This window comes from Enhydra lutris, unplaced genomic scaffold (genome assembly GCF_002288905.1).
Source record: "Enhydra lutris kenyoni isolate GAN:26980312 unplaced genomic scaffold, ASM228890v2 scaffoldscaffold28, whole genome shotgun sequence".
Lineage (NCBI taxonomy): Eukaryota > Metazoa > Chordata > Mammalia > Carnivora > Mustelidae > Enhydra > Enhydra lutris.
The window spans coordinates 22,933,432-22,955,711 of record NW_019154112.1 but is presented as its reverse complement, the minus strand read 5'-3'; the positions used below and the strand labels follow the sequence as shown (position 1 = coordinate 22,955,711).

At 35.4% G+C, this 22,280-nt stretch overlaps 1 protein-coding gene across 1 annotated transcript in view; it reads left to right on the top strand.

The window, feature by feature from the left end:
- Positions 1-22,280, top strand: part of LOC111152487 (muscular LMNA interacting protein) — a 155,391-nt gene that overhangs the window by 59,217 nt on the left and 73,894 nt on the right. The window contains exons 9-10 of the mRNA XM_022510962.1: positions 10,688-10,732; positions 20,767-20,811. Of these exons, the coding sequence (XP_022366670.1) occupies positions 10,688-10,732; positions 20,767-20,811 (90 nt within the window). The remainder of the gene's footprint in view (positions 1-10,687; positions 10,733-20,766; positions 20,812-22,280) is intronic.

The window sequence follows — 22,280 nt, the reverse complement described above, 5'->3', positions numbered from 1 at the left end:
TTTTGATTGGAATATCAAAACTATAATTATCCATGAATAATGACATAGGAACTCAGTAACTAATAATCATCAGTATTAACAAATGATATTTTAGCAGAGAGGACCTACAAATAGATAATTGTAATTTTTATATTTGCCTATTCATTGTATATTCTTTAAGTCTTTTAATCTAAAAATATGAAACATTGATTTCTTTGAGGCTACATAAATTTTAAAATATATTTTCATTCTGTTTGTTGAACATATAAAAAGTACTTTATATTTTATAACAGGAATAGAAATTAAGTAATACTATGTGAATAATATATATTATTGATTTATTTAACAAATATTTAATGCTTATAGTATTAAAATACATTATTCTAAGTCACTAAGTTTAAGACAACTGTTTCATTCAACAAGTATTTATTAAGGGCCTACTATGGGCCTGATGGTATGAGGCATTAAGGAGATAATGGCGAGCAAGGTAATGTAAGCAAGGTAATATTTTGGATGTAGTGATCAGAAAGAGGAATTCAAGCTGAGAGCAAAGATGGGAAGAGTCCAAGGTATAGAGAGATCAGGGAGATTAGCTTTTAGGTGTGCACATTTCCCGAGGCAGGAAGGAACTTAATATGTATGAAGATGAAGGTGAGTATGGCTGCAGTATAGGGAACCAGGGGCTGAGCATGTGAAATGGGACGGTGGGCTAGGGATAGTGACTTAGATACTTACAGCATACCCTGGAGGTATGGAAGGCTCAGTTCCAGCCCATAGCAATATGGTGAATATTGCAATAAAGTGAATCAAGTGCATTTTTCCATTTCCCAATACATATAAAATTTATGTTCACAATATATCATCATCTGTTAAGTGTGTAATAACATGTCTAGAAAACAATGGACATATCTTAGTTAAAAATACTTTATTGTTAAATAATGCTAACTGTCCTCTGAACTTTCAGAGAGTCATAACCTTTTTGCTCGTGGAGGGACTTGCCTCCATGTTAATGGCCCCTGGCTGATCAGGGTGGTGGTTGCTCAAGGCCGGGGTGGCTGTGGCAGTTTCTTCAAACAAGACAACGATGAAGTTTGCCTCATCAATGGACTCTTCCTTCCATGATTTCTCTGTAGTGTGTGATGCTGTCTGATGGCATTTTACCTGCAGAACTTCTTTCACAATTAGTCCTCTCAAATCCTGCCACAACTTTAACAACTAAGTTTATGTCATGTTCTAAATCCTTTGTTATCATTTCAACAATCTTCCCACTATCTTTATCAAGAGTACATTCCATCTCAAAAAACCGTGTTCTTTGTTCCTCCACCAGAAACAACTCTTCATCCATTCGAGTTTGATCACGAGATTGCAGCAACTCAGGTACATCTTCGGGCTCCACTTCCAATTTTAGGTCTCACTGTTTCCACCCCATCTGCACTTACTTCCCCTAGTGAAATCTTGAACTCCTTCAAGTCCTCCATGAGGGTTGGAATCAAGTTCTTCCAAACTCATGTCAGTGTTGATATTCTGACCTCTTCCCATGAGTCACAGATGTTCTTAATGGCATTAAGAATGGTGAATCATGTCCAGAAAGTTTTCTTTTCATTTTTTCTTTTTTAAAAAAATTGAGGTATAGGGATTCTCTCTCTTCCTCAGCCCGCCCCCCTTTGACTTGTGCTTGGTTTCTCCCTCTTTGAAAAAAATACAAATAAATAAAATCAATAAAATTGGAGTATGTTGATACATAATATTATATTAGCTTCAGGTGTGTAACATCGTGATATGACAATTCTGTATATTATCCTATGTCACCACAATTGTAGCTACTGTCTGTCAGCATACACTGCTATTATTATACCACTGACTATATTCTCTGTGCTGTATCTTTTATTCCTGTGAATTATTCATTCCATAACTGGAAGCCTATACCTCCCACTTTCCTTCATTCATTTGACCATTCCCTTGCCTCCTCCCCTCTGGCCACCATCAGTTTGTTCTCTGTATTTATGAGTATTTTTCTGGTTTTGTTTATTTGTTGGCTCATTTGTTTTTGTTTGTTTGTTTGTTTTGTTTTGTTTTTAGACTCCACATATAAGTGAAATCTTATGGTATTTGTCTTTCTCTGTCTGACTTATTTCACTTAGCATAATATCCTCAAGGTCTTTCCATGTTGCTGCAAATGACATAGTAAGACTTAAAAGTCAATACTACTCATTGATCCATGAGCTGCAGAATAAATGTTGGAATAGCAGTCATGGCAACAACATTAATCTTGCTGTACATTTCCATCAGAGTTCTTGGGTGACCAGTTCTTTTGTCAATGAACAGTAATATTTTGAAAGGAATCTTTCTTTCTGAGCAATAGGTCTCAACAGTGGGCTTCAGATATCCAGAAAACCATGTTATAAACAGATGTGCTGTCATCTACACTTTGTTCCATTTATAGAGCACAGTCAAAGTAGATTTAGCATAATTCTCAAGGATTATTCCTAGGATTTTCAGAATTGTCAATGAACACTGGCTTCAACTTAAAGTCACCAGCTACATTAGTCCCTAACAAGAGAGTTGGCCCCTATCCTTGGAAGCTTTGAAGCCAGGCACTGATTTCTCCTCTCTAGCTATGAAAGTCTTAGATGGCACCTTCTTCCAATATGAGGCTGTCTCATCTACATTGAAAATCTGTAGTTTAGTGCAGCCTCCTTCATGAATTCTCCCTAAATCTTCTGGATAACCTGCAGCTCCCAAATCAGCATTTGCTGGTTCACCTTGCACTTGAGTTGTATGGAGATGGTTTCTTTCCTTAAACCTCATGAACCCACCTCTGCAGGCTTCAAGCTTTTCTTCTGCAGCTTCCTCATCTCTCCCAGCCTTCCTTATCTCTCCCAGAGTTTGAAGAGAGTTAGGGTCTTGCTCTGGATTAGACTTCGGTTTAAGGGAATGTTAGTGGCTATTTTGATCTTTTACCCAGATGGCAAAATCTTTCTCTGCATCAGCAATAAGTCTTTCTTTCTTATCACTCGTATGTTCGCTGGAGTAGCACTTTTAATTTCCTGCAACAACTTCTCCTGTGCATTCACAACTTGGCTGTTTGGCATGAGAAGCTTAGCTCTGGGTTTATCCTGGCTTTCAACATGCCTTCCTCACTAAGCTGAATCATTTCCAGCTTTTGATTTAAAGGGAGGGATGTGCAACTCTTCCTTTTACATGAACACTAAGAGGCCATTATAGGTTCTTAATTGACCTAATTTCAATTTTGTTATTTTTCAGGGAACAGGGAGACCAAGGTAAGGGAGAGAGATTGAGGAATGGCTTTTGGGAAAGTCAGAACACATCTTTGCCATCTTACATGGGCATAGCTTATGGCACCCCAAAAGAATTACAATTGTAACATCATAGATTACTGATCACAGATCACCATAACAAATATAACAATAATTAAAAAGTTTGAAATATTGCAAGAATTACCAATAAGTGGCACAGAAATACAAAGTAGCAAATGTTGGAAAACATGCTGATAAACTTTTGTCACAGGTTGCCACAAAATTTCAATTTTTGAAAATCACATTATCTACAAAGCACAATAAAGTAAAGCACAATAAAACAAGGTATGCTTATATTTAATAGTGTGAAATTTGGAAACCATGGAAAATGGAGGGATATAAAAATATGGAGGAATAATATAAAATGATTGACAATGATCAAGATGGCTGCTGTGGGGGGGCTCTTGAGGTCAGAGGACCAGTCAGTGATGATGGCCTAAGTGGGGTGGATTCAGGGGGCTAGAGGAGAGCATGTGGGTTTGATAGATATTTTAGGCTTGCTGCGGGGTTGGATGGAAGTAGTCTAAGAGAGTAAAATCATGGATGAACTCCAGGTTTTTGCCTTGAGCTCAGACAATCATGTAGAAGGCAAAATGTGGAAGAGGTTATGTTCACTTTGGACAGGATGAGTTTGAAGTATGTACCAGGGGGCCTTAAACTGGTGTGTCTGGAACTTGTAGGAGAGATCTGGAGATGATGGGCACGTTAACATTGGGAGTGCCCTACAGAGAGCTCCAAGGAACAAAATATTGTAGGTCTAATCAAGGAGGTAGAGGAGAAGCCAGTAGAGGAGATGAAATGTCCATTGTTGTGAGAGGAAAATTAGAACTATGTGGTAAGCTACGAGAGTAAGAGAATGTAATCGTGGTAATTGCTGCCTAGAGGAAGACAAAGATAATGCTAGAGTAGTGTTTATTAGGTTTGACTTGTATATTTTGAACTTGTGTTGCTTTTGCTTATGTGTGGTGTTCATTCTCATCTTTTTGATTTTTATACCCTTTAATAGCATATATAATCCTTTTAAGCCTGAGGTTGTTCTTAATCTAGTACGAAAACGGCGACCTCCATGTAGGTAATATATGTATGCAATTTTAAATTCATGTTTTCCTAGCTATATCTTTTGTTATTATTTTCTATTACTTTCATACCTCATTACTTTTTTACTATTTTCTCTATTACTTGTTTTTTTTAGAAAAAATGTTTTGCCCTCTGGTCTAATTATTTTTAGGACAATATATTTCTGGATATCACTTTTATATTCAGTCCAGAGAATCTGTTTATCTGGGATCCTAAATCGTTTTTTTTGTTTTTTTTTTTTTTCCCTGCTTTCCTTCTAGTATTTTGACATTGACGGATTTGAAAATTTAAAAAATTTTGACTATTTTACTTTACGTTTTCTTTGCTTAGTTGCACATAAATTGTTAAAGATAATAATTATGTTTACCTTCCTATCCACTTTGCAATATCTGTGTTATATCTTTCTTGATATCTTCTTTATTTAGATCCTGATTTCTCACACACTGATAGCTTTCTCCTGGATTTATTTATTTTTTCTTGGTGGAATCTTGCTGAAAATTATATACAACAAGGTGTTTTTGTGTTGGTTCTGTGGTCTATGTTTTTGAGAATATCTTTATTTTGCCCTTTCATCTAAATTACAGTTTTGTTGAACAGAAAATTATAGGTCCTATCTCTTCAACACTTTTTTCCCTAGGTTCTTTTTCTTCAACAACATACTTGTGAAGTATTTTGCCAGCATGATATTTAATCGTCTGCTACAGAGTGATCATTTACTAAGTGGCTCTGTATTCTTTCTAAGTTTTTTTTTTTTTTTTTTTTTTTGGTGCAGTACTTACTTCTTTATTAATCTTTTTATTTAATTCCGGTATAGTTAACATATATTATTGTTATATTAGTTTTTGGTGTACAATATAGTTCTATACAACACCTGGTGCTCATCACAAGTAGACTCCTTAATCCCCACCACCTATTTAACCCATCCCCTCACCCACCTTTTCTCTGGTAACCATCAGTGTGTTCTCTAGAATTAAGAGTCTATTTCTTCCTTAATAAGTGTTGTGATGAACACTGACTGTTATACACAGCTAATGAATCATTGAACACTACATCCAAAATGAATGATGTTCTATATGTCAGCTAACTGAACATAATAATAAAAAATTTTAAAAAAGAGTTTGTTTCTTGGTTTGTAGAATTTTATCTCTAATGTGACTGATTTTTCTTATAACATAAGGTGCATTTTTTTCTCTTACATGTCTGGATTGGTACTCTCTGTGACCTCTCCTTTGAAGTCTTCAATCTTTTCTGCCCCTTACATTCAGGATAATTTTTAGTCACAGTTTTCAAATGTTTCTTCCTCCTGGGACTCTTATAAAGTGATTTTGTCCCTTTTGCTTTCTGTTTTCCATAAACCTTAATATTTATACATTTTTTTTCTATTTACTGCTTCCTAATTTCTTTAAGGGGATTCCTTGATTTGATATTTCAATTCAAGAATTTGTTCAGTATCTATTCTGTCCTTTAATTTCTATGTTATTTGTTATGTCGGATATAGTTTTCCTTTTTAAAGTCATATTTGTTGAGGTATAGTTTAGCCATTGTTAAATTTACCCTTTCAGTGTACAGTTCTATGGATTTTCACAAAGCATAGTACAGTTGTGTGACCACTACCATGTCTGAAGTACAAAACACTTCCATCAAATGAAAAAGTTCCCTTGTATTCCTTTGTAGTATGTCCCTCCCTCCAACCCAAGTACCAGACAGCTACTGATCTCTTCTCTGTTTCTATACTTTTACCTTTTCAAGAATGTCATATAAATAATATAATTATACAGTATGTGGTCTTCTGAGTCTCACTGTTTATACATAGTAAAAAGCAGATGAGATTCATCCATGTTTCTGCATGTATCAATAGTTCATTTGTTTTCACTGCTGAGTGGTATTCTGTCATATGGTCGTACCATAGGTTAAGTCTTCACCATTTGATGGACAATTGGGTTATTTCTGCTTAGGTGCTATTACCACTAGAGCTGCGAAGAACACTTATAAACAAGATTTTGTATGGACATGTTTCTCTTGTGTAAAAATCTAGGAGAGGAATAACAGCACCATTGTTTTTTCCTACAGCATTCACATTTTTCAGATTCTTCTTATTTTTCCATGGAAACTCAAAGTTCTTGGAGCATATCGGCTTGCTTGGCTCCATGTGTGCCTGCTGCCTAGGTGGAAGACGCGAAAGCCTAGGGCCTAGGATTTGCCAATTCTGCTGAGTTTTATCTTTTGTTTTTGTTTTATGAAGAACAAAAAGAACATGTGTTTCAGGCTGTAGAAAGCTGTAATGTCAACCACTCTCCCCGTGCCATTCTCTTCCCACCCTGGTGATGACGTCCCTCATCTTTGACTTTCTGTACCTTTATTTATGGCTCTCCACGTTCCTCTTCAAAGAGCCGTTTCCATTGTCATCTCTGAGGAAGGCCTCAAAAACGGTCCAGTTGTCCAAACCTGTGCTTAACTGTCCCCTTTTCCCCCAGCCAGGCTGAAGGGACATCTTGAAATTATCCTCAGAGATACTTCTTTTCACTGTCCTCAAATTTTTCTCCCTCATATTACCCCTCTGCTGCCCTTATCTCTAATGTTGAAGAGTGATATGTGATGAGAAAGCAGAGACAGAATATGTAAAACAAACAGACAGAAACAACTACTTGGAAATGTTGGGCTGTGAAAGAGAGAAGGAAATTGGGTCTGAAGTAGGTCAAGGAATTTCTGGGTTGCTTTTTAAAGCTGAAAATGATAAGAGCAAGTTGACATGGGGTAGATTCACTAGAGGGGAGGTACTAATTATACAAAAAAAGGGAGATCCTGAAGGATGAAAATCCCTCAGAAGGACATAGAACCTACAGCCTAATTCAAATAAGTGTCATTTGGTTAAAACCTGGAAACCTGCCATTGTAACAGAACAGAAAACAGAGGAAATGTCAGGTGTGGGTGCAAGCATGTTTGTAGGTGGATGGAGGGAAAATGAAGGATTTTATAACCCATATGTTTAGTTATTCAATTACTAACACTTTTCAGTGAAGAAAGGTTTAAGATTATTAACTGAGATTGAAAAGCAACCATACGATGGGGAAGAAATTAGAAAAAAAGTTGTAAACCATTAGGTGTTCTGATTTCAGTTCCCTCATTCCCCATAAATTCTCTCCATTCAGGTCTGTGCCCTCACTGTGCTGCCCAGACCATGTTCCCCAGTTTCCCATTGCTATAAACTCAGCTCTGGTCAGAGCTGCCATAGCTGCAAAATTGGAGATAGTAGACACACCCTCCTCTTTTGCACACATTCCTCTAGGGCCTTCCAGGACACTGCTCTCTCAGCTTTTGTCCTACATCACTTGCCATTATTATTTCTTAGGATCCTTTGCTGGTTCATCCTCCTCTTCCTGAACTACGAATGCTAGAGGGACGCTGGAATCCATCCTTGGACTTCTCATTCCTCTCTGTATTCATTCCTTTGGTGTTTTGAAAGACAAGTCTATGCTAACAACTCTCAAATTTCTATCTCTAGTCCGGGATTATCCCCAAATTCTATTCTCCCAGATATCTGTTCTCCGTTACCATTTACATTTTTAATAAATATCTGAAATCTTAAAACCTAGATTTCTTCCCACAAAAACTATTTCATATCCTGCCTTCCCATCTCCACCTATAGAATTCTAATCTTTTGTTTGCACAAGGCCAGAAACTTTGGTGTCAAGTTTTCTTCTTCTCTCTCTCTCATATTCCACATTGCTGTAAGAATCCCTATTGCTGTAGATTTAAAATGTATGTAGAATATGATTATTTCATGCTTTCTGTACTGCTGAGCCATCCTCATGTTTTGCTGGATAGTGCAATACTTTTTTACCTCTATCCTTGCCTTACTATGATTCATTTTTAACACATCAAAGAGAGAGATCCTTTTCAAGCGTAAATCAGATTATGGCCCGCCTCGGCTGAAAACCAGCAGTGCCTACACATTTCCTTCAGATATAAACAGAGTCCTTACAAGCTCCTGGAAGGGCCTCTATGATCTGGTGCCCCAGCCCTTCCATCACTGCTCCCCTGCTCTCCTGCCCTGCTCCCAGCATGACCGCTCCGCCTGCTTCCTTCCTGTGCCTCGAATGTGCCAAGCATGCTCTTGTCTTAGCACATTTTGTTCTGTTTTCAAATCAGTTATATCACTTCTTATAGTTTCTAGTGCGTTGTAAAAATTTAAGCTTAACTTTTATCTCAGAAAAAGCATGTTGATAACTATGGTTGTTTTCAGTCTGGTTCTTAGAAAACAGATTTCTGGATTCTCTGTGCATGTTTTTTGGTTGTTCATTATTTCTGCTCGTTTTAACTAACATTGTCTTACCTCTTTGTGTGTTTGAATCTGATTGTGTGTTGGATATTCTACTCAAAAGTTAATTTATAGAAATTATTTGAGGGCTCAGATGATATCTTACTACAGAGAGCTTTTTCTTTGCTTCTGTCAGACACCAGGAGCATTAGCAAGGAAGGATTTTTTAATTTAATCTACGGTTTGGGGATGATTTTTTTCTAAGTAGTTGTTTTCATGATTCGAGGCAAGTCTGAAGACTATGTGAGGTCTTCTAGATCATTCTTAGTCCTGAGGCTCGGTCTATTCTTGGGGATCATGGATTCTGATTTTTATCTCCCTACACCTCTGAGACAGTCAAAAGTTTGGATCAGTTTCTCAAGCAACTCATTATTGTTTGCAAACATCTTTAGGATAAAAGCCGGTCTCAGATGCTTGACTCATCTATTTGGATTCCCATCTTTTCCTGATCTTGAGCCCAAGTTCTTTTTTTTTTTTTTTTTAATTAGCTCATTGATGTTTTTAATAAATAACATGTCAATATTGTTTTAAATATTTTAATTATTGTTGTCTATTTTGAAAGGATTGCTTTGAGTCCTTGAGCCACCATTCTGGGGTGGGAATTCGTTTTGAGAACTTTACATTTTTCCTTCTTGTTGAAATGCTCTTTTTTTAGATTGTGCATATCCAGCTCCCTCACTTCCTTCAGATCTTAACCCAAATGTCACCTTCTCTAGATTGGCCATCCTATTTAAAAGCCCTCAGCACTCTTGACCTTCTTAACACCTGGGTTATCTGAAAGAAATAAGGTCTTTGGCAGAAGAAAAGATTTTCTCTGGAAGAATACATTACCCTAGGCTTCAAATTATTTCTATTTTTTTTTTTTGTTTTGCATAACATATAGTGAAATATATGATTTACCTGCAACATACAGTGTAATTTACTTATTCATTGTTTTATTGTTTACCTTCTATCTTGCTAGAGTGTAAGCTCTTCAAGGACAGGGTATCTTTGTCTGTTTTGTTTAGTTATAAACTGAAGGGTATAGAAAAGTTCCTGGCACATAGTAGATATATAATAAATATTTGCTGAGGAGATAAATGACTCAAATAACACATCTCATTTCAGAAAGTAGGAAAGTGGGCCTACAAGAGAAAAATTAGAGGCTTACCAGGCAGTATTGAATTCTCATTTGAAGTTGGTAACTGTTAATTTATAATGAAATCAATTAGCTTGGTTGAGAGAGTTTCTCCACAATGTTTTGCTTTTCAAGTTTAGAGAAAATCGATGATAAGATCCACCAGGGTTGTGGTTTTCTTCTCTCTCTCTCTCTCTCTCTCTTTTTTTTTTTTTTTTTTTTTGGGTGAGTGTATCATAAAGAGAAAGGGAGGCCAGAGAAATTAAGGTATTAAAATAACTGATAATTTGAAATATATATAAACTAAGGGTAATAACACCACAATGGAACTGGTAAAACTCATTGATTTTGGAGTCTCAATGGGGCTAAAGAAATGTTGTATTGGGGACATTTGAGAAGTGAATGGGAGATAGAATTCTCAGAGTAGGATGCTCAAATTAAAATTTTACAGATTTCCCATTTTATTTGTGAAGGCAAAGTCTAGGAATGATCCTGAGAGTGGATGAGTGAAATGGAATGTATGAGAACACCTTTGGAGTTCAGTGGCTTGAAGAAGTGAGAGGTTAGAGACTTCCATGTGAATTTTGGAAATGGCAGAAATCCCATAAGGGGCCATTATGATTCATGAATGGATGTCATCAGTAAATACGGGAAAACTTATCAGAAAACTGATAGATAATGACAATGAAAAGAATAGTGAAGTGATATAGTTTAATGAAATAATTTTCAGAAGAACAGGGTTTTGTATAGAAAAGAGAGCAGAATGGTTAGAAATTCATAATGACAAAAAAAAAAAAGGTGAACACTTATCCCAGAAGTTGAATCTTTCAGTATTTTTGTGGTTACTTCAGTAGTATAATTATTTTTCTTTTCATGCAGATGCCTACAACTCTTCCAAGAGCAGCTGGTCGAGAAACCAAATATGTAAGTCCCTTCATAATGATACATACTGTTTTTTAATGGGTGGATGTGTATGCTTTAGAGGGAACTCAATTACACAGTCATTAAAATTGAATTAGTTGATATTTTTCATAAGTGGAAAGGGGTAGGATGGTGTGATTCACCCAGATGTGGAAGATCAGGTTAGGTCAGGTAAGTTTATTGATTAAATTCCTTTTTAAGTGAGGTCTAGTTTGATTAGTTTGGCTAAATAAAATGGGACTCCAACACCTCTTTTCTGTCTTTCTAAATATCAGAGCTTCGATGACACTTTCATTTTTGTAAAAGTTTATTGTGCTTATCATAAAGGAGTCAATTCATATACTTGAACCATTAAGATTTGTCAGTTTCCAATGGGATGGCCAGTTTAGCTGGTTTTGACTAGTTTTTTGCTTTCTTTTTGATTTAAATTATTGTCAAATAAACTAATTTCCACTTAGGAGCAAAAAAAGATTAATAGATGTGTAGATAGAGACTCACACACTTGATTCAATTAATTATGACTCTGGCTGTGAATGCCTTAGGCACACACATATAGCCCCATCACATTTCCATTCTTTACTCAACTCATAATCCACCCCGTGGCCAGCTTCAACAGAAACAAGATTTTCTCCTAAGCAAGTGTTTAGTTTTTAGTTTAAAACAAAACAGTAAATTATTTCTTTTAGGTTATGCCTTATATTTTCTAATATGCTATTTCCATCACTATCATCATCATCGTCATCAAGAATGCATAATCATTAATTGCATACTTTGTGACATATTCTCTTTCCAATTTTTGTATTTCTGTCTTCATTCGGATCTCCCTAAGCAAATAATAAACTGGTTGAAATCACCGAATTTTATCACATTTAGGAAATGATGTTTAGAGGGTATGGATAGGAACACTTCTTAGAGTATTTACCCAGAAGATTTCACTCTCATTTTTATTGAAAGCCATTTGGAGTAATACTTAAAAGACTAGAGACATTTAGTAGACTATACCCATATTTAAATCATAACATGGCTGTTTGCTGTCTGATCCTGGTAAAATAACTTAACCTCTCTATGCCTTAATTTTTTCATCTATAAAATTGGGAAACTAATAATTGCCTTATGTATGATTCATATTAGTTAATTTATGAAAGGCCCTTGATGTAGTCCTGACATACAGGAATAAATAATAGTTCTTCGCTTTCTTCCTCTTATTTTCCTTTGCTTTTCCCTTCATCTATGCCTCCCCCTTTCTCTTTCTCCTTTTTATCTTGGGAAGAGTAGAAGTGCCATGACTTAACGGAGTTCCTTGATTCTGAAGTTGAATACAAGAAATGAAAGTTCCCTAAAGCGGTTTCAATACTTTTTGTGACTAATATGTGCTACAAGAGCCAGACCCAGGAAAAAATAGCTGCGAGTTTTTGATTTCTCATGTCTTTCTCACCTACTCCTACCTGTCACCAAAGTGCCTCTGATGGAGACTCATTCACAAGAAGATGGGGAGGGGCTGATAAACATCCTCTCATCCCTCCCTGTGGGTAGTTAACTTGGTAGCAATTGGAATAATTCTGGAGGGGCTGCTTCATTTACTTCAAATTATTCTTCAATAAGTTATCAGACTTAATTAAAGTAGGTTAACATTTGCCCCAAACTTTCTGAGAGCATTTGAGTCATTCAATGTTAACAATGAATCATCAAATAGATTAGTATAGACTAGACCAAATATGAACTCTGATTTAGATAACATTCTTCACTTTGATTACATTTGGTTTCTTGAGTGAGAAGCTTTATTTTTTTACTTTCTCTTACAACATGACATTTAAATTGTTCTTTGTGAGACCTCAAATATGTCCATGTCTTTTAGAAGACTATCAAGGATAATTTTATGGTGGAATGTAAAACCCAGTTCTTTGGTGCCAAATCATAGGGAAATCACACTTCTAAATATTTGGCTATAGTTGTTATATTTACCAAGTGATGTCTGATACATTTATTTTAAGAAGAAAAAAATGAAATTTTAGAGCAGAAGTCCACTTCAGCTATAAGCGTTGGTCTCATGTGAACAATCTATTTTAATTACAGCATGTTCTGATTTAAAAGAATGACATAGTTGTATTTTCTTCTAGAAATTCCAATATTCATATTGCCTGAACTATAAGATACCTTACCTTAAGGATGACTTGGATAGCTTTTACTCAATTAATTAATTAATCTTTTGCTATATTTTTTTCTCTTCCACTCCCATGGAAACTCAAAAGCAAATCTAAGAAGTCTTTTCAGTATTTCACCACCTCTCTGCAGACTTGAAGGAAGTAGGCATCTTTGCAGTATATACTTGCTGGGACTTGATGTGTCATTGACTGTAGAAATTCTCAGATTCAATTAGAAAACAGGGACCCCCTGTTTACCAACTCCTACACCACATAGGGAAAAGGAGAAGACTTAGATGAGAACCAGAGAAAAAGTATTGTGATATTTAAGAATATCCTCAACAGATTAGCATAGACCATTTAAAATCCCTATATCTGGGGTCTCTCAGAAAGTGCAGTATATGACCCATGAATCACAACTAGTGGAAAACTTAGAATTTTCTAGCTAGTTCTATTACTCAATTTCCTACTCTTATGCATTGGTTGAACAAATATTTACTGAGTGTCTACCATGTCTACTCACTGAGGAGTCACTGGAGTGAGGGATGAACCTAATAAGGTCCCCATTTCTACAACTTATAATGGGGGAGACAGTTAGGGAATGAGCAAGACGCTTTCCTGTAGACATTAGAGAAGAGCTGGCTGTAGAATTGGTTGAACTGTAAGCAGACTTACCAAGTTGCTAATTTTTGATGAAGCTGTATTATCTATTGGATTTCCAGTGTTCCTGGGATGATTATAATGGTTTTATTAAATAACGAGAAATTGTATGACTAATTCCTCTTTCTGGGAACTTTGGTAAAATGCTGCTTTTCTTTTTCATGAAAAACAGAAAAGAAAAGAAAAGAAAAAGAAAAGAAAATGCAAAAACAATTAGTTTCCTATTCTTATTCTTTATTGCACATATTGTTACATTTCACATAGTCTGTTTTTTTTAGGATAAGCCAGATGCTTGAAAAGTACCATCAATTCAGTCTAATTAGAGTCAAAGTTTTCTTCAATTCATGGTGTACTTGAATTGCAAATGATTTTAAAGTAAATTGAGGTCTTCTTAAGTGTAGTAGAATAAGTGAGGCTAACAACATGTTGAGTAGTGGTGATCTCCACAGGTCACTTGTAAGATTGACTCTATTAATTTATCAACAATATTCCATTCAATTGTTTTGAGTTCTTACCTTGCAAATGAGACTGAAGTATTTCACTTAACCTTACACCAGTCGTATGAAGTGGGTAGTATTATTTCAAGATCTTCATATGACAAAGGAGGAAACCAAGTCTTGGAAGTCAGAGTAGGCAAAATCCAACCAGCTTTAATTCATGTCAAAGCCCTTGCCATTAACAGTTGTGTGAGAACTATAGAAGATGCGGAAATGGTTTGTTTTCCTTAAATATTTTATCCATTAGTATTTATATTTTGGGTCTAAATTATTTCTTCATGTTCAATAACCTTGCAGGCTAAACTTTGAATAATTTCATATTTGATGGCAATATCTAAAACAATATCTATTATATTTCTAACATTTTACATCACTCTGATAATTTAACTCATAATTTATCAGATAATGTGTAAGAGTGATTGTTTCTCATGACACTTACTTTTAAAGAATTTCTTTCCTCCTATGTGATTGTTTCTCATGACACTTACTTTTAGAGAATTTCTTTCCTCCTATATAAAGGAATGAAATTTTTTATTTGAATTTCTATTTTATTCTGTTTTCAGTCTATCATATTTGGTGGGGAATGTCCTTTTTTCCTTTGCATTACACTTGTCTTTGTAAAGATTTATTTTTCATTAACTACAACCAGTATAAATTATTTCATTCATATAATTCAAAACCACAGTGCGCTTTCTTAACAAAGAGCAACCTCAGAAAATAAGACAAGTATCAGATCCATTACTAATTTATCAAAAAACCCTTAGTTGGAATCACAACCTATAGATAACAACTTCTTTTATAAACTCTGTACATTGCATGAATTACTTTTAAGTGCCAGAGAAATAACAGAGATAGGCCTACTGAAGGTTATATAGTAAACAGGTAAGATCCCATCTTAATGAGCTTGAGGGACAGAAAAATGTCATAACAATGGATACATATTGCTTTCAAAATATCACAATATATTAAAAAATATGTCAAGGTTTATTAAGAATATTCCCCACTACACACACACACACACACACACACACACGCACATACGCACATACACACAGTTATTCAAGTAAAGGTCACTGTCTCCAATTTAGGCAATTCCCCTGTTGCTATGCTTGGCAATGTCTCTATGCTGGGGTGTTTTCAGAGGTGCTGTGTGCTTATGCAGTCCTAGGTCTGAAGGTAAGAGGATGCAGTTCACTTCAATGCAGTTCACTTCAGTCCAGACCTTGGTCCTGATCTGCTTTCCATAGTTTGTGACCATAGATTTGACGAATTACAGAAAGAGTTGTGAACACTTTAAACAACAATTCTGCTTATTCTCATTTATTTATTTATTTTATGATTTTTATTTATTTATTGTATTTAAATATTTCTGAGGCATGCTTATGTGAAATGGGATGAGGAAGGAACTAGGGTAATTATCTGGGTTCTGCTAAATGAAGAGGAAGAGAAAAGATGTAATGAGAGACTCCTTATGCCTTGTATCCTTCAAATCATTATTTTAGACTTTACCAAACATGAAGCCTCCGTATTTCAGCCAAACTTCCCCTTGATCTGATCTTTTATCTCCTCATTAGCATATATAAACAATGGCTGTCCCTGGTCCCTATGCCCACTTATTTTGCCTCTTGGTTATGTTCATGACAAGATGGAATCATCATTCCTTAGTACAAAGACTCAAACTTTCAAATTTATTTTTTGTGTTTAGGCCTTTTGGGGATGATAAGTTACTAATTTATAAAATGTTTTTCAACGAGATAGATAGGGTAATGTCTATAGAGGGTTAGAGTAAAGAATGTGAAGCAAAAAAGATATGATGCCTCATAATATATCGCTATGGGCTTGGTGCCTAACATTCTTACTATTGGATTCATTCTTTTGCATACATAGTAACCTATGTACAAATAACAGGAGCTCTTGGGGTGCCTGGGTGGTTCAGTTGTTAAGCATCTGCCTTCAGCTCAGGTCATGGTCCCAGCGTCCTGGGATCAAGCCCCACATCAGGCTGCTTGCTTGGCAGGAAACCTGCTTCTCCCTCTCTTACTCCCCCTGCTTGTGTTCCCTCTCTCGCTATGCCTGTCTCTCTGACAAATAAATACATAAAATCTTAAAAAACAAAACAAAACAGGAGCACTTGCTAGGTTAAGGGAAAGACAGTGTTTTATCATTTTATCATTTTATGTCTCAGCACTCAATGATTACTAGGGGCTCAGTTAATATTTTAAGCTTTGTCTTTCTGCCTGGGAGAAGTAACATAATTCATTTAACACATTATCACTAATTAAACTTCTTTGAGCCATGAGAAAAGGAAACTCAGAACAATGAGTCAACAGAGAAAAGGTGGAAGAAAAACACTTCAATGATGCTGAACTGGCTGTTTTATTCAGGTGGGAGAGATGTGACTGCTGAAAGGGAAAAAAGCAAGCAAGTGGAAGTGTAGAGTACAGAAGGCAAAGACAACTGGAACAACTGGGTTCTGTTCCAGTCCCCCAAGAGGGTGTCTGCTAGTGTGATGCCAGCCAAAAAGACATGTGTCAAGAATGAGGAAAAGCTGCACATGGCAAGGAAAAACAATGTAGATGCTGACTAAGGAGCTTCATTGTACTTCTTATGCCTCTAACAGCAAGTCTTTGGAAAAGGAACATGGTTTCTCCAAAGCTGGTTTGGGGCAGTGGTGGCCCTGTAGAGCAATTTATTTTTCAGTGAATTTCAAATTCTCCTTTCTTGCCTTTGTCTTTAGCTATTTGTTTTTCCATATACTCTAGCTCATTAATAGATTTTCTCTAAAGTAAGAAATTTTGCCTTTCACATTTTTTTTGGTCTTCTTTGTTGGTTTCTAAGCTTTTCAAATGATGTTATGTTAGTTAACATGGCTCCTCCTCCTTTCTTATACATTCCTTTTCTTTCTTTTATGATTAAAATGATGTTAAAGGCCTTAGAATAGATGGTAGGATTTTGTTTCACACAACAGCCATCCTTACACTCCTCTGTATTATTGTTCCTCACAGTTAGTATTAATGTGGATAGACACGAAAAACTAAAATCTTTGTTGTTATTCAAATCCAATTTCAAGTTTAGTCTTAGGAACATCAAGTTGCTTCTCTACCTTCCTTCACTAACCAAGGAGCAGTGGTTCATTCAGACAGAGTAACTTTCTCCCACCTCTCACTGCTCTGATCTCAGTTCACCAAACAGGCTTTTCTCCCTTTTCGGAAAATAATTGCTACAAAATTGATAACATATTTATACCTACAACATTTAATAAACCCTGCAAACCTGTATTAGGCAAACAAAGTGAGGCTTCTCAAAGAGCTTGACATGATTGGCTTGGTTGAAAAAATCTGGTTATATTCATAATACACAGAAGCCAATATTCTTTTTCTTTGGTGAAGGATCTGCAGTGCTTTTATAAATATTTATGTCACCCTGAGAGAGACATTTAATTCTATCCTTCTCTGGGAAGAGTTTCTCACATAAATGATATGAAATCCATTGTAAAAGTTAGAATAAAAATGGAATTGGGATGTTTAGAGTATCTTATTGTAATGTTATAATTCCCAGTAAAGGAATTTTGGTTCAAAGGTATTTGGGTTTTTCCGTAATTTAATCACAACTTTTCTTGAACATTTAATCTTTTTTCCCTCTAATAGTTTGGTATTATTTAGCACTACACACTGATAAATGTCAGTAATGTGGTTAAATTGCACAAATACTTAAAAAGATGTTTTTAATTATGTTATCTTAGTAGCCATACAGTATATCATCAGTTTTTGATGTAGTGTTCCATGATTCATTGTTTGTGTATAACACCCAGTGCTCCGTGCAATACGTGCCCTCCTTAATACCCACCACCAGGCTCACCCATCACTCCACCTCGCCTCCCCTCTAAAACCCTCAGTTTGTTTCCTGGAGTCCGTAGTCTCTCGTGGTTCATCTCCCCCTCTGATTACCTCCCTTCATTTCTCCCTTCCTTCTCCTAATGTCTTCCATGTTATTCCTTATGCTGCACAAATAAGTGAAACCCTGTGATAATTGTCTTTCTCTGCTTGACTTATTTCACTCAGCAGAATCTCCTCCAGTCCCATCCATGATGATACAAATGTTGGGTATTCATCCTTTCTGATGGCGGAATAATATTCCATGTGTATATAGACCACATCTTCTTTATACACAGATGAATCAGTACTTTGTTTTTGATCTGTAATCCCTTCTTTCCTATAATTATTGAGATGAAAACTTAACTATGATAGGTTTCAGTCAAAATACTCACATTTGTTTCAGCATATGTCATAGAAGCTATTAACTTAACTTATGGGACTCATAGAAAATTCTCTCACTATTGCAATAATGAGAAATTAACTTAAGAGAAAAAAAAAGACTTTAGAGGAAATAATTATTACTCATATTACATTATGAGGTTAAAAACAAAACCCTAGGTGGACTGAATGTGATGAACATTCTGAAAGGCAATTTCCTGCAGCACAGCATAACCATAAACCTTGGTGCACATTAACCACTAACCTGGTCCCAGCAATTAGAGATGGGGAGCATTTAGCCAAGACACCCTGCTGCCAGAGAGCAACCATGAATGGCAGCAAGCAGCGACAGACCTTGTGAAGAAAGGCATGAGTCAAAAAGCAGAAAACAAACAATATTGGGCACAGTGTGAGAAGGACCACAGGTGCCTTGTCCTTATGTTTGGTGATTCATACTTCTATATACTTGGCGATACCAAAAGAACCACTAAACTCTCAGTTCCCAGTTATCATTCATAGCTCAGAAAGTAAAAAGAATATTGACACATTTATAATACACCTTGAAAACATTTGCAGTTTCAAAAAGAATAGGAATATTTTAGGAAAACCACTTTATCATATTTCAGGCAAGTCTATTATTTATAATTAAGCATTTGTATGTTGACTGCTTCCCATCACAGTTGAGGGTGGAGTTGATGTGGAACCCAGCCTCCCATTTAAATGCAGAAAGCTTGATGAACCACAATTATTAAAAATGTTTAGGTGACCCAATCTGAAGTAAAGAAGAAACTTCTGTATGCCAGAAATGAAAAGGGAGTTCCAGGTGGAGAAGTTAAAGCTTTGGTGGAACACAGGTACATCAGAACCTGTGTGCCAGGAGCCAGGAGCTCAGATTTTAACTTTCACTATTTAGTAAGTCTAAAACATATTAAAAATGTTAAACAATGAATCTTGGAACACTGAAAAAATAAAATTAAATTAAAAAAATAAAAATGTTAAAGTAGTTAAAAGGAATTATAGATATTATAAGAAAGATTTGAAAAAGAATCAAGTAGAACTTCCAGAAGGTAAAAGTAAGTCTTTAAAACATGAAATTCAATTGTCATGTTGAATGTATTAATATAAAATTGAAGAAAAATTAGTTAACTGTCAAGTGTATATGTGGAAACCATGCAGAATGCAGCATAAAGGGATAAAAATATGAAAGGAAATTGAGGGAAATTAGATGGATTAAAAAACTAAATATATATTTAATAGAATTTTCTTAAGAAGAGATGAGACAATGTGAGAAAGGCAATATTTGAAGAGTTACTCATAGAAGATTTTCCAGAACTGAAGAAAGATATACATACTCAGAATGATGGACCACACCAAATCTCAAAAAAGAAGCATTAAAAGAAATCCACCCTCACATATAGCATGGTGAAATAACAGAATGTATGGAAAAAAGTTGTTTTTTTTTTTTTTAAGATTTTATTTATTTCAGAGATAGAGTGAGAGCATGAGTTGGGGGAGGAGCAGAGGGAGAGGGACAAGGAGAATCTGCGCTGAGTGCAAAGCCTAACATGGGGGGCTCAATCTCACAACCTTGAGATCATGACCCTGAGATCACGAACTGAGCCGAAATCAAGAGTCAGATGCTTAACCAGCTGAGCCACCCAGGTGCCCCATGGAGGAAAGTATTAATCGCTTACCAAGTGTGAAGACAAACGATCCACCAAGGTAGGACATTTAGACTGACAACACTGACAGAAGCCAGAGCCATGGGACAGTGTCTGAGAAATGCTGAGAGAAAATAACTCTGAACCTAGAATTCTATATCCAGTTGAACTCTCATTCAAGAATGAGCACAAAAGTAAAAACGTTGGCAGGCATAGTCCACGACAGTAGGGTGTGGCAGAACTACCACAACATTTACTTCAGTAAGAAGGAAACTAAATCCAGATGGAAGGAGTGAAGTTCAGGAACCAAGAAGGAAGAAATGATATTAGCCCCCACTTTGATTGAAAATAGTTTTTTTTTTTTTAAACTAAATTGTTTCCTTCCAAAATCATGAAAATTTTGTTATGCTTTCCTTCATATATAAAGATACTTTAAGAAAAAAATCTGTTGTGTCAATTTGCTGTAAACAAATTTAAACATCCACCAATGCTAGTATGTTTAGGTAAAATGTGCAGTATATACAGAGACTGAAATATTGTGTCATCTTGAAGAAATTTTGATGTTTTATGATAGTACTTATATTAAGATGTTAAGGAAAAGTAACACATAAAACATCTTATTCCTTGTTTGTAAGGCAATGTACCAAGCATGTTCACATCATTTTTTGGTGACATAATGATGTTTTTCCTTTTACCTTATACTTTTCAAAATCCTATAGTGGACGTGTATTCTTTAATAATAAAAGAACTCAAAAAACTTAAAAATATAGATATTTGTTAAATTATGAATTTCACTAAATGAACACCATGTTTCAAATTTTGCAGGCAAACCTATCCTTGCCATCCTCTACAGTATCTGACAATCAGCTGGTATGTATCCTCTTATTAAGTCATGAACCTATTTTAGAAAATTCTGACCTCTCAAGATAGCTTTGAGAGAAAGCGAACTGAGAATATATGTACTACATATATTTGCTTACTTGTCTAACAAAAATTTACTGATTCTTTACTGAAGCAGCTTCTGAACATACATAAAATCGTACATAGACCGATTGCTAGAAACTTGAATCTTAGTAGTGGGACTGGAATAATATGGGTGGGGTCAGAAGCAAGATGCTTTTGCAATTTATAGAAGGAGAGTGCTCGATTCCTGATGGGACAGATGCTTTTTAAAAAGCATTCAAGGGCAGGTCGCATTTGATAATGTAGGGCATGTTCTGGATTTTAAAACATGAGCAATGGGATATTTCAGACAGGAAGGTTAGCACGTGAATGGTTTAGATCAGTAATGGTTAGCAGAAATAGAATGTGAACCATAAATGCAAGTCACATATGTAATTTAAGATTTTCTAATAGCCACATTAAAAAGTAAAAAAACAAAACCAAACCAAACTCCAAAACAAAAAAACAACAAGACAAACACAGGGAACGTTAATTTCAAAGATATATTTTATGTAATGATATGTAAATCCTCTTTCAAACATATAATCAGTATAAACTTGAGATATTCTACATTCCTTGTTTGGGGCCAAGTCTTTGAACTATGCTGTGTATTTTCTATTTATAGCACAGCTTGGTTCTGAATAACCATATTTCAAAAAAAAAAAAAAAAAGTAACCACATTTCATCAGCCTGACAAGGGAATACTGGCTACTGTGTTGGCACAGATGTAGACTCTAGAATCTGTTATTTATAGATGAAAATTTGATTACATGGAATTATTTTTCCTTATAGTGTCTTGTATTTTCTATTCTTATAGTGGCTGTCAAATTGAAACCATGAAATAAGTTGCATAGATATTACTAAAGATTTTCTTTGTATCTTTTAACTTTTATTATTTATAATTATAAGTTCCTGAACAATAGTCACCTTCAGTATAATTAGAAAAATTTGTAGTAAAGCAGTTTGAGATGTAAGAAGACAAAAATCACTGTTTAGTACTGATTTTTTTCCCCTTTTTAAGCAATTGTTTTGGGGTCCATAGCCAGCAAGTCATTTTGTCATTATCATGCCAAAATATTTTCATTTGTAATACAAAAAAACATAAAAAACATAGTTTGACTCACAAAGTAGCCTAACTTAAGCAAACTACTTGAGTTTGTTGATGTTTATACATATGGTATATATATGGGATGTGTTTCCGTGCACGCGTGTGTGCTAATTTTAGTGTTAGTTTAGAATAGTACCTGGCAGTATGGTGTAGGTGAAAGAATGCTAGAATGGGGCCAGAACCACCATTTTTTATTTCTGCTTTGACACTAGCCACGGGGCTGGCAGTGAGGAAGCCACAAATTTGAAAGTTTGATCCTCAGTTTCCTAAATGAGCAATGAGAACGTTC